At 33.3% G+C, this 18,433-nt stretch overlaps 1 protein-coding gene across 13 annotated transcripts in view; it reads right to left on the bottom strand.

Annotated features, from left to right (window-relative positions):
- Nucleotides 1-18,433, bottom strand: part of LOC114510426 (general transcription factor II-I) — a 116,265-nt gene that overhangs the window by 41,763 nt on the left and 56,069 nt on the right. For 3 of the 13 annotated variants that reach the window (XM_028529059.2, XM_028529075.2, XM_036020842.1), the window contains exons 10-14: nucleotides 14,909-14,968; nucleotides 12,819-12,875; nucleotides 10,864-10,926; nucleotides 2,890-3,000; nucleotides 1,935-2,000 (exon numbers count right to left, since the gene is read on the bottom strand). In XM_028529059.2, the coding sequence (XP_028384860.1) occupies nucleotides 1,935-2,000; nucleotides 2,890-3,000; nucleotides 10,864-10,926; nucleotides 12,819-12,875; nucleotides 14,909-14,968 (357 nt within the window). The remainder of the gene's footprint in view (nucleotides 1-1,934; nucleotides 2,001-2,889; nucleotides 3,001-10,863; nucleotides 10,927-12,818; nucleotides 12,876-14,908; nucleotides 14,969-18,433) is intronic. The other 10 variants (XM_028529067.2, XM_028529083.2, XM_036020843.1 and 7 more) reach the window with 5 other exon arrangements.

Raw genomic sequence — 18,433 nt, 5'->3', positions numbered from 1 at the left:
ACTAAATAAATAAGAAAAGTGTGATAAATACTAAGAGAACCTTATAAAAAAGAGCTCAGAATTTTAACAAATAAGTTATTTAATTCATTATTAAATTTACTCAAATTCTAATTCATGATAAACAGAGAAATGTTAATTTCAAGTTTATTAAAGTAAATAATGCCAATGTGATTTATTCTTTAAATACTTAGAAAAATTTAGTCATATAGAATAGAACCACAGAAATTAGATTTCTAAATTAAGTCAGAATATTATACAACTTTACTTATAGTTAATAGCAAAGAATTCTCCAAATAACAAAAAAAAACCGACAAAACATGTATTTGAAAATAATTGTTATTATTTTTTTATTTTTCTTATCATTTCATCCTAACATGAGGACATTTTCATTTGCTTTTTTTTTTTATTTTTATTTTTTAAAGATGTATTTATTTATTTTTAGAGAGAGGGGGAGGGAAGGAGAAAAACATCAGTGTGTGGCTGCCTCTCATGCCCTCAGCTGGACACCTGGTCCACAACCCAGACATGTACCCCACCAGGGAACTGGACCAGCGACCCTTTGGTTCCCAGGCCAGCACTCAATCCACTCAGCCACACCAGGGTTCATTTGCTTTTTTAGACAGAAAGAGGAAGGGAGAGGGAGAAACACTGGTGTGAAAGAAGCACAAATCGGTTGCCTTTGTATGCACCCAGACAGGGGATTGTACACATCCAGACTGGGGGGTCACAAGTCTCTGTGCCTGGACAGAGGATGAACTTACAACCTAGGCATGTGCCCCGACTGGGAATTAAACCCACAGCCTTTTGGCTGCAGGACAATGCTCAACCCACTGAGCTATACCTGCTGGGGCTGTCACTATTTTTAATGTGAGCATTTGATATATACCATCAGATGATGACAAACTCCTTGTTTCTTTTATTACTACATAAAGTACAGAATAGTAAAACAAAACTAACTTGTGATTAATTTAAAGTTACATATCAACATAAAGAAAATAAGGACATCTACAGAATACTAAATTTAACATAACAGATTAAGATACACTATTATTTAAGTACGTAATCTTCAATTAAATCTCTAAGAACCAGGAATTTGCAGCATATCTGGATGGGGGGGGGCAAAGTCGGTTTCCAGTTGTTTGTATGAAAAACAATGCAATTATTAATAAACAATACAAGAATAAACTTTCACCCTGACTGGTGTGGCTCAGTGGGTTGGACGTCGCCCTGCAAACCGAGGTTACCAGTTTTATTCCCGCTCAGGGCACATACCTGGGTTGCAGGTCTCCAGTAGGGGGCATGCAAGAGGCAACCACCAATATTTCTCTCCCTGTCTTTCTCCCTCCCTGCTCCTCTATGTAAAAATAAATAAATAAATACATAAAATCTTAAGAATAAATTCTTTCACATACTCACAACTGTAAATCTACTTTTGCCCACCTTGCATATAAATAAACTCCCAAATATACATACTGAAAGTTTAAAAAAAATGCTTATTAATACCTAAAGGGAAAAAACTTTTCCTAAGCTTTGTAGAAATCTAGAAACAAATACACTAACATCTGGACACACACTACCCAATAATCTTTCGAGGGACAGATATGTAAAAGTAAGGCACAGTTTACTAATAGAGCTGGATGTTCTCACGTTAGATGATCAGTAACTCCATTGTTAAAAACCTATGAACAAGCCCTGGCTGGGTAGCTCAGGTGGTTCCAGTGCTGTCCTGATACACCGAGGTTGCAGGTGCCACCCCTGGTCAGAGCACATACAGGAATCAACCAATGAATGCCTAAGTAGGTGAAATGAGAAATTCATGTTTCTCTCTGTTTCTCTCTCTTCCTTCCCCTCTCTCTCTAAAATCAATAAATTAAAAAAAAATTTAAGGAACGCTTATAAACAAAATATTACAAGAAGTTTTTAGTTTAGCTTACCATATTTTCTTTCAAACAACTCTTCGACTTGTTTGCGTAGATCAGTAATTCGAGCATTCCATTTCTCTGAAAATTGAAAGTCAAATCTCAGTAAGAAATACCTCTTTGGGAGTACTAATAAGTTCTGAGGACTACCTAACGTCTAATAACTGTTTTCTATATAACATATCCTCATTTTTTAATAATCTATCTTCACTTATATAATTTTATTGCTTTCCTAAGAATTTTTTCCTTTTTGGTTCTTAGAATTTGCTCAATAGAGGCTGTTTTAAAGTTGATAGTTTAAACACTTCATACCAAAGTCCCTCCTTTTAGCCTTAAAACCTCTCAGAAGCAGGAGGGCAGAAAGACCGATACAACACAATAAACACTACAAAGTGAAGGCAAAAAAGAGTGAGGTCTCCAAGGTCATTCAGGGATGTTTCTAAATCATGTCTAGGTTTTATGAACATGAGACTGTATGACAAGTTAAAACATTAACACACTGTCTTAAAAGTATAACAAGCTACATGTTCTATCTACTCAAAATGGACATCACAAACACAATCTGCCACTAATGTTTTCTTTAGTCCCTTCAAAAGGCTACTGGCAGTAGCGTTTCTGGTTAGATGAGCTGCTCACAGTTACACAAAGAAAAGAAAGAAAGAATGAAAAAATTTAAAAAATAAATGTTTTAAAACTAAGAAAAAATAATTAAATTACTAAGTCATGAACACTGATTTAAAGTCTACTAACTGTAATTAACATCACAAATGGAATGTCTTATGCTCTGGTAAGCCCAAACTATGTTTAAACAATGTAAAGTGACTTCAAACTGTCCATGGTTTTCCTCAGAGTAGATTATGAAACAGTAATACATTGGACAGCATGCCCCTCAAGAATGTTGAAACTTTTATCACTAACACAAGAGGTTCAGAATCAAAGAAAAAGGGCATGTGCTTAATCAGGAACTTACCAAAGTTGAACTCCCTCACTTTCCGTTTTCCAGCATTGGCAGGTTCGGTGACTGGCGGCTGGGGCGGCTCATTGCTCTTTGGTCTCTTGGTAGGTGGAGAATAATCATCATCTTGGAAAAGAAAACTGTCATCAGTGGGGGGACAGACTAAATGAATTACAGCCATCACTTGGTAAATCCTCAACACTCAAAAGATAAGGGGAGCTTGAAATCATTATTCCTGTACTGTCGTTTTCAGCACATTTTTCCCAGTTACCTTTGAAGTTTTCCTACTCTACTGGGGTGTGCTCAAGTGAATATACCTCATTTTCCCTGACTTCTTCATTGTTTTTCCTTTTTCATTGGCTTAATTTGAACTGTCACTGGAAATTTCTCCTCTCATTAACTGCTCTGAGATAACTGCCTAGAATTATACTCTTATTTTGTCTTTCAAAAAACACTTTTGATGGAGATAGCTACCTACAATTACACAAATATATCAGAAAGGGGAGAGAAAATACAGCTTGAGTGGAAAATTAGTTAAACTTACATAAAATTCAAGCACATAAACAAGGGAGGTTGAACAACTATACATCAAACACTTAAAAACAGAATATAGAGAATTAAAGAAATATAGCTATATTATTTGTGAAACAGGTAATACTGATTTGGCCAGTACAAAACCTAGGTAGAAGTAAGTAATCAGATATCTAGGCACAGAATACAGACTTCGAAAATACTTCTAGCAGGAGTTCATGTTAATTTGTTCGTAGATAAGTCTGTAACGCAACACCGCTATGATACTTTAACATATCTAATGCTAGAATTAAGGACATTTGGCTCAAATAAAAAAAGTTCTCACTATCATCATATAGTCCCTGAAAATGTCACTGCACACTACTAACATTTCTCCTCAAATACCACATGTAAATTATTGAAATTATAATTTTACATCTATACTTTAAGTATAGGATAGAAAATAATTACTGTGTAAAAGATACTAGCAGTAACAAAAGGTACCATTGAACTATAAGCTACCTTTTTAGATCAGTATAATTTTCATTTTCACTTTAAAGGTTAAGAAACAAACTCAGAGAATGTTTGTTACGCGACTTAATCATGTCGCATCACTAGATAATGCGGGAGAGATTAGTTTATGGGTAAAACTCTTTCCACTAAACTAACAGATAAATGCTCAAACAGATAACATGAAATCCAAATTCAGCCTAATATACAATGTCTCCTGGATGAGTAATGGGTACTATTATATACGCTGTACATATTAATCCAGAAAATAATCTGCCTAAAGCCTGAAACATTGTGCATCTCATTGCTATCACAGCACTGAGTACAGACATTGTTGCTCGGGTGCACTGACTTTGGGTTCTTCCTATAATGCCCACAGATATCCCGGAAACCTGACGACAGGAGGAAAAGGTACCAATGTCACCAATAGCAGGTGTAGTGCCACTATGATCCAATTTACGTGCTGGCAAAGGCAAAAATGCTACTTTGGGGGACACTATTTCAGGAAAACATCATAAAGACAACTTACAACACTATAAAAGGTTTCATGTGTTGAATACCACTGTAGAAATCCATGTTCAAATACAGAAAAAAATCCACGGCACAAAACTAGTGAAAAAGGACCAACTACTAGTAAAGTAAGACATGACTATGTCACCTGGGTTTATAATTATTAAAATACAACAAGAATTAAAAATGGTCGAAAGACCTATAATAGATTATTTAGGTAATTAGACTTAAACCTAAGTAGGTACATTTGGGAAAACATTAGGTATCATTCACTCATTTGGCCTTCAATTCTGGAGACATGCTGAAAGAATAAACCCTCTTTTCCAACCTCCTAACAGATTTTTAGAACCCTAAGAGTATTTTTATGCTAGTTTCCAAAAGGTAAAAGGAAATATACTAGTTTCATCTATAAATATTATCAAAGCATTTTAAATATTTAATATGAATATTTCTTCCCAAACATTGAACAATGATTTAAAACAGAATTATTTTCCCCATAGGCTAATGTTGCCTAAAATATTTATAGATCATTTAAATTGGTTAATTAAATTACATAAAATGAAAAAGAAAGTATAGCTGTAGGATGATAATGAAGAACTGCAATGATTATATTAATCTCAATGATCATCTACGCTGTTTGAAACAGCGGCCAAGGTGAAAGGCCAAGAGTGCTTTTCTTTAGTGTCAAGACCTCACTTCTTCAGTCTAACCTAGTTTAGAACACAAAGGGTTTAGCAGTATAAATACATGGATAAAAGTAACCTGATTGATCATAAACAGAAGAAAGGCAAGTCTGGGACAGTATTTTTTAACAAGACAACAATGATTTCAAATCTTTAACAAAGATTATAAAAAATTAAAAAGTGTTACATTTCGAAGGGATAGATAATGAATTTTAGTCTCTACTATGTGAATGAATACAGATTACCTGTAATGATAAAATATTACACCACATATTACATTAAGAGTAACTCATTTAAATCATATAAAAAACCCCATAAAATTAAATCATAATAGCTATGAACTTAGCCACACCTTCCATTTTTTCTCCACTCTGTTAGAAAACAAACAGCCCTATAATTGATATTAAGAAAGGATGAGAAATGTTTTTATTGACTGCAAAATCAAAATTAATTCTCTGTAGCAGAGAATATAAAGAAAACCCCAAGACACTACCTCTAATACCTGGGTCCAGGAGATAGCACCATTTCTAAATATCATGGTGTTCCAACTTTATAAACAACCATTTTTGTGTAAAAAGACATGTATTTCAAGATGCTTCAAAATTAAGCCCAAACTACTCATAGCATCAAAACTAAAAGCTTAAAAAAACAACTTTCAAAATATTTTTAATGTACAAAACCTGTTAATCAGAAATGTTATTCTACCAGTACTGACACTAGTGATTCCATGACTCAAAAGATGGCAGCAACGGTGCCCAACTCAAAATTTGTACTTACAAAAAAATCTCTCTTTTTCTTTTAGCATCACCTTTACAAATACAGTTAGAGATAATACAGACTTCAGAGCTAAAATATGTTATATAATCTCATCGGTAAATGCATAAACAGAATATGAAGCTTTTTCTGATACTTTTATTTTCATAACCAAATTGGTATGTTTTATTATACAAACTGTTACCCATTCAAAGTAAACAAAAAACAAATAAAAATCAACCAGGCACTGTATCCCTTCTGAAACCACTCAAAGTCATTAATTACCCTTCACATTACAAATTAATAATTGTCATTTTTCGCCCATGCATCCAGGTCATAACTCCACTCACAAAGTCTTCACATGCTAACCTACTTGGTTACAGGTTCTGTGAACTCCCCAGTTACATTTACAAGATAAGCAAAGCTCTGACTGGTGTAGCTCAGTGGGTTGGGTGTTGTCCTGCAAACTGAAAGGTCCCTGGTGGATTCCCCATCAGCACATGTTCCTGGGTTGTGGGCCAGGGCATGTGATTGATGTCTCTCTCTCATGTCAGTGTTTTCTCCCTTTCTTATTCCCTCCCTTCCCCTCTCTAAAAATGAATAAATAAAACCTTTAAAAATAAAAAGATAAGCACAATAATTAATCAATCACAAACAGCATAGCATATCAGCCCTATCTGTAGAACATACCCAGAATCCAACCCCTTATACCATCCTATTCTACCATCCTATTCTGAAGCACCATGTTATCTGCCCTAGATCATTCTAACAGCCTCCCAAGTTGGATTTCTGGCTTCCACTATGCTCTGCTCTCAGACTATGGCAACACAGCAGCCCTGTTTCTCCAAAGTGAAGAACAGAACCTGTTGCTCCTTTGTTCAACACCCTCCAGTGAACCTGGCCTATCTCGCTCACTCCTAAACCCTTGGCATCTAGTGCAGTCCTTCTCCCATACATACAAGTTGCTTGGCATTTGCAGAATGTTTAAATGAACATTTCAATAAACACATGCCTTAATCATATACAGCAACCAAATATTTACCTACATCCTAAGCATGAATTTCACAAAAAAGGATACCACCAGAGAATGACAGGTAATCCAACTCCTGAAGCTCTAAAACAGTGCTGCCCGAATTGTAGTCCATGTCCTGTATGAGGTGATGTGAACCAACTGCATGTTCAACTGCATTCTTTTATTCAAATATTTATGTATATTTCTAAATGTATATGAGAAAGAAAGGAATCTAAAAATTTCAAAGACAGTTTTACTTTGGAAGATACAAAATTCACTTTTATGAATCTGCATAAAATCAATTTAAAGGAAAAACTAAGTAATGAATAGGGTAAGGTTGGGCCACAGCAGAACAAACATATGTGAATGGCTCAGGTTTGGGAAACAATGCCCTAAAGGAGAACTGCATGCTTAGAGAACCTCTTTGAAAGCAAAAAACTTCCCATATTAGCTTGTTTCATAACAGCTAGATCTCAGACAAGGTTGAGCTAAGACATTCTCAGCACACATCAAAGATAAGCCTGTCAAAGACGGGAGAGCAATTTGATTTTACCCAAAAACATAGTCATGGTGCTTATGAAATTAAGGCTTGCGCAGCTGTATAATTCTAAGGGCTACTTCTCAAACCTAAGTCACACAACTTGTAAAGGTGTACCACCGATTTAAGTATAGGGGGACCACCACAAATGGAAGAGCGCACCACTGGCACTGGGTAAGGAATGTTATCCTGCAGAGATAATGCATCTGCATTAATGCCAGTCAGCCCCTTAGAACGCCACATAATTTCAAATGAATACATCAAACTTAAGGTAGTGTGGAAAACCTGACAAACTCAGACAACCAAGTCCTTTTTTAAATCTTTTCTATAAACTCTTTGGGAAATGCAGAAAGATACAACAGGAGAAAATAAAAGTCATCCATAGGCATGTGCAATGATCTTCATTTATCTTCTTCTTCCAGTGTTTTTCTGAACAAAACTAACATCATTCTCTACATACACTTCTCCTTTTAAACTTGTCTTATTCATGAAAGGCAGGAATTCCTCCCCGCTCCCCAACTAAACATATGACAACAGGGACCTTTTTCTGGATCATCTACATTAAACAAACCAAAAAAATCACAATTTCAGTGACTCTATATTTTTTCTATTATGAAGATATGCCAAAAGTTAATTTCTTAACTATAGATATTTAATGAATTCCTACCATTGTGCAGTCTTTCCAGAAAACATAAATAGTATCTATCAAAAATATGCACAAGTTCTCCTTTGACCTTCCTTGTTAATATCACAGACTTAAACTTTACCTTCCTTGATGTACTCATAAAAAACCGTCTAGGTGCTTTATATACGGCAAAACCATTTAGGCGTCCCTGAGAAATCATCCATGTTTTTTTCTTGTGCAATCATTTCACCTTCTTCTTGTATCATCTTGGTTGAAAGACAGACCCCAGTTTGACGCTGCTCCAAAATCCAAGTCTTCACCTCCTTCCCCACCTCCGGCCACTTTGGAGGTTTTGGAGGTTTCCCTGGCATTGCCTTCTTCTGCCTTGGCATCTGAAGAAGCTTTTCTTCCTGTTTCCTCCACAACCTGATGACACACTCTGTGGGAGGAGGTCCAAAGTGTCTCTCGGCAGCTCTGTTGTCATGCTTTTAACATATTTAATAACTTTTAGCTTAAAGCTTGCAGTGTATGAAAACTGTTTTGACATTCTCCAAGGGATTTTCCCATAATTTCTCCCGCCTAAAGTGTATGAAGAGAAATGTCATGCTGTTCCCCAGATGGTAATAAAGTCCGCATCCCCTGTCTTATCAGCTGGATAACAATTGGCATCATCTATCTTACTCTGAGGATAACAATATATTGCTCTTCATTTCATTTTGTTGAATCATTGGCCAAAACTGCTTTTGTTGTAAGTTCGCCAAAAATTCAGCAAAACCAATGATCATATTCCAGGGTATTATTTTGCATATGGATATCGTTATTGCTTTCTAGACATACACTTTTAATGCATAAGCATACATAAAAGAATTCAAAGCATTTATATGATACAGAATTAGTACTACCTATGTGTAACGCGCATCCTTATTTTTCCCTAAAATTTTGGTATAAAATACACATTATACATGGCAAATACAGTAGCAATTTAATTAAGGTTGACATACAGTTTGTTCACATACATATGTGCCGCAGAAAAACCTACTATGTAAAGTAATTACTTATACAGACCTGGAATTTCATTGGTATTGTGAACAAAACCCATCTAAATAGCAAAATTCTACTACTTGTTGGCAAGTTTGAATGGTAAAGCTTTTTGTAGTATGTTTTACTTTAAAAGAATAAGATTTATCAGTCCTTCCAAATACGTAAAATTGAAGATTGATGCATTTCAGGTTCATGAGCCATTTAGTTCATGATTATCATTAACATCTCTTTAAAAGTCTTATATTATAAAAAGCATGTTGTTTCCTTTCCAAACAATTTTAATACAGCTGTCATCTGCTCTAAGATATGGTAAAAAATAACTTGGTTATTTTCCTATTTAAATCTTTGTCCTAATAAATTTTAATATAATCTATTTTCCCTATCTGCATAGAAAAGACAAAATTTTCATTATTTATAATGTTTATAAAATCTTAAGTTAGATTTCCTTTTCTGATGGCTAATGAGGTTTACAAATTAAAAAAACTAAATTATTTAATGCTAAACTATAGACAATTCAAAACTGCTTTTAGGTTAGTAAAATTAGATAAATGATAAAAGAAAAATCTATATTATTTTGAGATTGAAGGATGAGAAAAATCTCATGTTAGGTGAAAGCTACCAATATATTTATACTTTTTTAGAAGCAATGAAGACATACATTTTGAGTAGTTAGTTGTTAAGTAGCCAAATACTATAAATAACCAAGTGACACCAGGAGGAGACATGTTATTAGAGAGACAGAGAGAGAGAGAGAGAGAGAGAGAGAACAAGATAAATCCGAGAAAAGCTATGCAACAGTTAAAAAACAAAAAAAAAAAAGAAAAAAGATGAACTACCAAGATGTGTGGTTATGGTGGGGAAAAAACCTATGGGAAATGTGATATATGTGTATTTTAAATGTTCATTATGATGTTGTATATGCTGAAAGTATGTGTTTTATAAAACTAACTATATACATGTGTATGTATCAAATTATTCTTAGATGTATACACAATTAAGTGTGTAAGGGGACTTGAGAACAGTGCAGATGTAAACATAACATAGTGTAATTTGTTGTTTTGTTTCAGTATTTTTCCTTAGGTAAGAACTACTCTGAGGGAGAAAAATTTATAGGGGAGTAGTGTGGGACAATGTGAAAGGAAAAAATACATACTTCACTATTAAATATGAATGATGATACTGTTAACAATTATATTAGCTGAATTTTTAAATAATTCAGGATGAACTGGCTCATCTGCATTCATGCATTACCTTTGAAGAAAAAACTAGGTTTAAAGCAACTTTGGCTATAAAGATTAGTTTAGAATATATTTCTTGCTACTGATTCAAAAACACTTTTTAAGAACAGGTTATATGTTAGCCTCTAATAGTATTTTAGGAGAAAACTCCCTTTAAAAATTGACTAACCTATCAACTCTTTCTTCTCTACTTTATTCAAGGAGATAACAGGGGTTACTAATACTAATTAGATCTAGCTAGCACAACCCAATAACAGATTACAGAATTTGACTTCATGTGCATCCAGTCTGGTCATAGTTTTCATTGTTTATTCTCAATTCCCAATGACAGGGTACAGCCTGGTCCACTGCTCTTTTTCACAGCTTACTTCTGTTCTCTAAAACTCCCAAAGCACTGGGTGCACTGCTGGGAAGTGGGCTGCTTTGGTTAGACATACACATATATGCGTCAATTCTTATCACAAGTTTCCTTTAAGAATGAATGAAATGCATACTTAGAAATGTGAATGTGACAAGTGTTTTCATGACCAGAAGTAAACTTTTGGAATCAAGGCTTTTCAATAACTAACCTTCAATTGTCACCTCAACTTCAGGGTCCTCACTTGTTTCTGAAGGGACATGTTGAGTAGAATCTTGAAAAAAATAAAATTCTAAAATGACATTCATTATAAAGCACTTTCTATGTTCCAACATTTTATTGATCTGATACTCCAAAAGCAGCCTACTATAAAGTTTTACTGGCATTTTATTTCATCTCATATTTACTAAAATATCTAGCCTCTTGACTTAGAAATAGGGATAAAAAAACAAGAAGTAGAGAACTTCAGGAAAACTATTAGATAATACCAAGTTGCCTGCATTGATGGACTCAAAAAACTTCTATTTTTAGAGGAATGAGATTATAATAAAGTCACAATTATTTTCCTAGTATAACTAGAAAATGCTAAAATGAAAATAAAGGCTTTATTTTTTTCTTTCCCGTTTTTACTATTTCTCCTCTGCTTTCAGAAATCCTAGGAGTGATTTAATTGTTAAATCAAACCACAGTTGTTTGCAGTGGGGACTTTTAGGTTAAGACAATGACAATAAAAATGCAAACAGGACTATATCCCCTAATTTTATATGCAAGATTCTTTAAAAAATTAAATATTTCATTAATATTTGTGTTACTCCACCAAACAAATATATGTGCATCAGAAGGTTAGTGCTAGAAGCTAGAAAGTATCTTTATCAACTCTCTTTGATTTTGCAAAGGTTCAGAGATTAATCGATTTGCCAAAGATTGTTTATTGGTTAGTAAAGGAATGAGGACCAGAACCCAGGTTTGATTCAACTCCATTAACACTGCCATAAAACAACAAAAATCTCCTCAAAAATAAAGTATGTGAAAGCCTAATATCTAATTATAGAATTGTAAACTGTGAAGTAATTCATGGTGCCTGAGGAAACCTGCTCCATGTATATTATATACTGGCATTTTGTTGTAAATACCACCTATTCAAAATAGAAATTTTGTTACATCAGAAGTATTTAATTATCTCCACACAGAAAAAAAATTTCATGTACACTATCTTCTAAAAAAACTGAAAAATCTAAAATATTGTTTAAAATGAGCATATTACTATTTCTGCAAGAAATGTATTCCAGTTAGAAACCTTACTTATAAAATTGAATTTGGAAAGATTAAGAAGTCCCTCCACTCAGAGAGGGTAAAAGATCAAAGTAATGGATTTTAAAAATAAAAAAAAAGCAAATATACAGACTATAAAGTTACAGAACAGACTTCATTTTTAACCTAGAAAAATAAGTTGCAACACGACCAGTCTATGAGAGAACTAATTCTAAAACAAGATTCAGTTAACTTACCAGTCGTTTTTCTTGGCAACAAACTATAAAAACTTTTTTTCAACTATATAAACCACTTAGAAATAGGAAGCCATTCTACGTTCTAACAGTTTAACTCAAGATTCCAGTAACTAAAAAAGCTGTACCACAGCTAAACATTCATTCAACCCTGAGAGTAAAGGAGGATGGCTGATAAGTAGAAAATGTGGTTCATGGGGTAGTTGTGGGTATAAAATAAGCACAGAGGAAAACTTTCTTTTATTTATCTTATGTAGCATATAGTATCCTACTTTTAAAATTGACACCATTAAATAGTATGTTTAAAACTGAAATAGGAACCGAGCCAGTAATAATTACAATTCTAAATTACTGAAGCCTTTCTTTCTTTCAAAAGTGTTAATATGCCACAAGATGATCAGGAAAAAAAGGGACAGCACTTTGCATCAGGAAGAGTTTTACTTACCACTTAAGTTTTCGTCCCCATATGCTTTATTAGTCAGTATAGTAAAAGAGGTATATTACATCTTAGGACTAAAAAATGAACCTGTTGGCTAAGAAGGTATACCAAAACAATCATCTTTTAATTTCCGAATAAGGTGTCTTAAGGACAGTAATCTCTGTAATATAGAACACAAACAGCATACATATACAGCAAAATAAAAGTCCCTTTATTTCTAACCTTCTGCTGGTACTTCCATTTCTGCTCCTTCATTACCCTCTGAAGAATGATGGCTTCCTAAAAAGAAAATGAACCACATATAACAAACCAATAAAAACCTACATTGAAAGAAAAGAAACTAAGTAACAATGCAAACCATTTAAAATATATGACATACACAAACTGATTCTTTAACTCAGTAGTTATTTCACACAATGTGATCTAATTCAGAAAACATTTAACACTTCTGTTTGAAAACTCAAAAAAATTATTTTAAAATATAAAATGTATAGTGTAAACCTAAGTAGGTTTGGGGATTTACTGTTAGTTACTATAACCGTACAATATAATTACTCAGAGATGTTAGAATTTGAGAAATAGAACAATTAAGTTTCAATGTACCATGTTCATCTGCCAATGACTCACACAAAAAAAACACAAATCACAGTAAATTCTCTCTTTGTTCATAGGCTCTATTGAGTCTAAATAAACAAGTTCAGGTTTTGCTGTAACATGTTTCCTGCTTTCCATTTTTACTATGGAAGCTATGGAAACTCAATCCCCATTATTTATTCAAAGTTGAACTTAAAGGAAATTTGTAAGTTAAAATTTAAGATACTACCTTTAGTCTCAAAAGCATTTTAATGCAGGTAATATAATCTGCCTGCTTCTAAAAACTGGAACATAAAGCAATGTATCAGGTTAGGCAGTCACAAGGTAAACAGGCTCATCCTACCAGCGCAGAAGCTTTACTCATAAATAGGAAAATAGTCAACTAAAACATTAGAGAGCCACTTAGAATTAAGTACCCAAACTGCCCCGAAATAGTCATCCTCTGGCCTTAAATATATGAGCTGCTAACATGGAAAAGGTTGAAGATCCCTGCCTTTGTGTATAAATATACTACCTATGAGTAAAAAATAAATCCCATGAGGGAAAGGGAAAAAAAATCAATCATTTACTTTGTCATCCATTGACAACTAATTTCAGAAGCTATACTAAACATACAACACTGAGACGAAGGTTCTGAATATATTTTACCTTGATTTTTAAAAAGCATTGATCAGTTTCAAAAACTGTCATTCAGTGTTCAGTGTTTTTGAATTTGAAATGTCATACTAAGGTCAAGTAGTTTTGGTTTTCGATATCTAGCTTTATGATACAATAATTATCTTGGGATTCTTTTCTACTTCATACTATGAAAACTCACCTGAGCTCAAAATACAAATCTATAAATCTAAATCAATGAATTATTCTTGAACCTTGAACTTTTTCCAATATATTTTCTCAACGCAGAGAACCTTCCCTTCTTTTTTAAAACTTCAACATTGGGATTTACGAAGCATTAGGTTCTCTGGCTCGAACATCGAAGAAAACAAAGATGTGAGTGAGGTCAAAGGAATGGGCGGTAATGGACAAGAGACCAATTCTTAAAAAACGACAGACTGGGGAAAGAATAACAACACTTAAGCTGGTTGTTCTACCCTCACAATTATTACAAGAGTGCGTGTAAACAATGATTCTTTGTGTCCTCTTTGTTCTTTCAAAATATGAAATAAGCAATTACATTTACGTTAAAAAAGCAAAGCTAAAGAAAATAAATCTAATGTGCTCAAAGCCAGCATAGATAGAAGCAAAAGCCATCACAAAGAGCCTATGGTCATCAAGTTACGGAACACTACAAAAATTCTCAAAAAAGTATTCAATTAACGAACTTAGGGATTTACAAGAGATCAATCTTTCAATAAGCTAAATATCAACATGTCCTTATCGATATTTACATTACTAGCTATACAATAAAAACCTTACTTCTGGCTATTGTGATATAAGGTATTTATAAATGTGTACTTTACCTTAAATATGAAAGTGTGTCATGTACCCATTTCGAGATTCATTACTAGATTCACAAAAGGGAAAATTGGTTTTGAAAAATTGTTGCTTGTGAAGTTCATTTATGTTTTTCAAAAAATAAAAAGGCTGATACATTTTTTCCTTTTCCATTTAGAAAGGTAATAATATGAATATAAATACTAAAACACAGTCCGTCCAATATAAAGAAACACTGAATAAAAACAGTATGTGGGAAAATGGAAGTGAAAAGTTATATATACCTTGCAAAGACTTCGAAAGGGGGAGTTTGTCATCAACATCATCAGTTTCAGAAGGGCCTGCTTTGGAATACAAAGATAATACTTCAAAAGCAATCCCAAAAATGTATTTTGGATCACTTTAGTAAAGAAATTTGGGTGAAAGATATGGAATACTACAGCCTTTTCCTGAACAAAAAAAGGGCAACATTAAAAAAAAATGACTGACAAAATGAGTGGTGTCAATTTACAGTCTCAGTGAATGAAAAAATTGAGCTCAGATAAATTCATAGACAGTCAGAAGAGTTTTTGAAAATGACTAGACATGAAGTGAATGGGAATGATTTCTAAAATGGTGAATATGGGTTTTTTTTAAACAACAATAAAAGGTTCATAACAGCAAATTGCAACTTTTACATCGTACAGATTATAAGTGCAGGATTATTTTACAGTGTGTATTTGTTCCTTCCTTGACAAATATTTGCTTAATTTTTTGTCTTACTGAAGAAAAATGCAGAATCAAGTTGTTATACCTTTCTTAGGATCTCTAAAGTTATGTGATTAAGCTACCAGTAAGCTTGAATCTCCTTTGAAATAGAAACATGACAAACTGTTAATTCAGAATCCCCCTTTCCTGCAGATTCATATGTACTTTTTAATAATTTAACATGGTTCTTTCCAATTGTTAACATATTAAGTATTTGGGGTTAATTAAACCTTCACAAAGTGCTATACAGATTATGATAATACATTTGCATGTTATTATTCCAGCACATTAGTAATGAAACATTTAAAAGAGAAAGAAAAGTGTTTTCAATGGCTACTTAACATGAAACCTCTTACATGAATATGAAATACACACTATCTCTGACTATTGATTTGGAAAATATCCTAAGACCCTTTGGTTTGCTAATACATGAGGAATTTCACAGAGGCACAAAACCACACATTACAAGCAAAGAACAGATCACAGAGGGACACAACTTTGTAGAAAATACAAAAATTGTATTTGGAAGCATAGCTAAAAGCAAAGCATTGAATGAAAGAGCCCCAAATTTAAATGTCACATTCAGGGCCTCCTAGCCATGTGATCCTGGGTAAAGACATACAAAAAACATTAATTAAACGATAGCTAAGGGTAGTAACAGACTTCTAAATGTTGCTTCAACTGCTTTTTCACAAGTTTTGGTATGTGGTATTTTTCAATATTGTTCTGTGTTAAATTCTTTTTCATGAGGTCCTTGTTACATCAAAGTGTATTTCTTAGGTATTCCATTATTACCGGACTTCTATTTTAAATAACCTGTTTTTACTAAGTTATAAATTACATTATGTTCAGGGAATGTTTAAAGGCTATCTGTGAACAAGTACAAAGTCAATTTTTGCAGAAGATCCATGATTTGTAAATAAACATTGATTTGCTAGGTATAGAGTTCTCAATATACTGTAGAGTTCAAATATTTTACTTATCATTTATAAGTACTCAATGACTGTGGATTTGTAAATATGTCATAATTATGTCAATTTTTTTATTTTGAGGCTACACTGTTAGGTATACAAAGTTAATGACTGCTTTATCAACTTGGTAACTTATTACAATATATATTATGTAATCTTACTATTTATACCTATCTCTTCCTTTTTTGGCCTCAAATTAATATTGCTTAACTTTAATTTCTTCAAGCATACTGTCACAGATCATTAAAATTTCAAATGATCTCTGATCACTTGAAATTTTGATTTTATTCATATTTGAACCTCAAAGTCAAAAATGCTAGTAGTGTCTACCAATCACTGTGAAAATCGAATATTACCAACGCTCATATCTGAATACTACTATCTTACAGGGAGACTGAAATGTATGCAGAAATATGTACAAGCCTATTTGGGGATACCAAAGTTTTGAAAAAAACAAAAAACAAAAAAACCCAAAATAAAACATAAATGTGCTTATGTAGAAGAATGCACAAATGATCACAATATAACTACCAAAATGACAGTATTAAATCTACATGTGATAAAATACACACATCTTGAAAACTTATACTGAATGACACACAAGAACACATACATAATAATATATATAGTATGATACCATTTATGTGAAGCTTAAAAACTGAGAAAATACTATACACAAAATATTTATACACAGATACACACACAGACACCTCTGTGGGATTATATGCAAGGTAAAACTATAAAAGCCTTATCAGGAAGGACAAGCTTCATTTCAATAAAACTTAAGGTGAACTCAAGAGAAACAGGGAAAAAGTGGTAATCTGGGAGAGCTCAAAGAAGGATGTCAATTACATATTTAACATGTTATGTCATGTGGGAGATGAGGACAACAAAAGATTTCCAGTGAACCTCGGCAGATGTACAATTTGTTGGTAGATTTTAAACATTTCAAAAAGCATTTTAGAAATATAATACAGCAATGCAAAAAAATGGAGCACACCAAACGATATGTCTCACAAATTCTGTTTTACAAAAAAAGAGAACCTGCTGAAGGCTTCCATTTACATGAAATACAAAAACAGACAGAACTAATCTAGGTTGTTACAAGTCAGGACAGGGGTTGGTGGCCAGGAAAGTAGCCCAAGAGAAGGAGCTTCTATGAGACTCACACCAAACAACAGACCTTCAGAACGCATGAAACACAAATGACAGAAATGAGAGGAGAAACAGACAAACCCACAGAGGCAACTGGACATTTCTACACTACTGCAATTTATAGAATAGGGACACAGATATATGAGAAAGGACAGAGCACGTTTGTACCACTTTATCAATCAACCTTAACAAAGTTAAACGAAATTACACAAAGAATGTTCTCTAAGCACAATAAAAATAAACTGCAAATCATTAACAGAAAGATATCTGAAAAGTCCACAAATTTTAATTTAGAGAAATTAAAACTACATACTTCTACATAAACCACAGGACAAAGAAGAAACCACAAGAGAAATTAGAAAATATTTTGAATTGAATGAAAATACACATCAAAGTTCATGAGGTATTGCTAAACGAATGCTTATGCGGGGTAGTTTACGGCATTAAATGCTTATACTGGAAACGACCTCAAATCAACGATTTAAGCTTCTATCTTAGGAAACAAAAATAAAGCAACAGAAAACAAGGAAACATTAAGAGCAAAAATCTCCAAAATAAAAGCTGGATCATTGAGGAAAAATATTTTTTGAGAAAACTCCAGAGCTGGACCAGTGGTTCTGTTTTGGGAATGATACTGTTCCCCAGGGACATGGCAGTATCTGGACACATTTTTAATTCTTGTAACTTGGAAGTTGCTACTGATACCTACCTAGTGGTTAGAGGTCACAGAGTTTACCGAACATCATATAACACATAGCATACAACAAATAAACAAATATCAACAACAGCTAACTGTCTGATCTAAATATCTACACTGTCAAGCTTGATAAACCTGAGCTAGACCAACCAAGAGAAAAATGAAAGGCACAAATCACAAAATTGAAAATGAGGGATCAGGATAAACCCTTACTAACATTAAAATTAAAAAAGCTTAAA

This window comes from Phyllostomus discolor, chromosome 3, assembly GCF_004126475.2.
Source record: "Phyllostomus discolor isolate MPI-MPIP mPhyDis1 chromosome 3, mPhyDis1.pri.v3, whole genome shotgun sequence".
NCBI lineage: Eukaryota > Metazoa > Chordata > Mammalia > Chiroptera > Phyllostomidae > Phyllostomus > Phyllostomus discolor.
The sequence above is the reverse complement of the archived record's forward strand: the minus strand, read 5'-3'. Positions and strand labels throughout refer to the sequence as shown.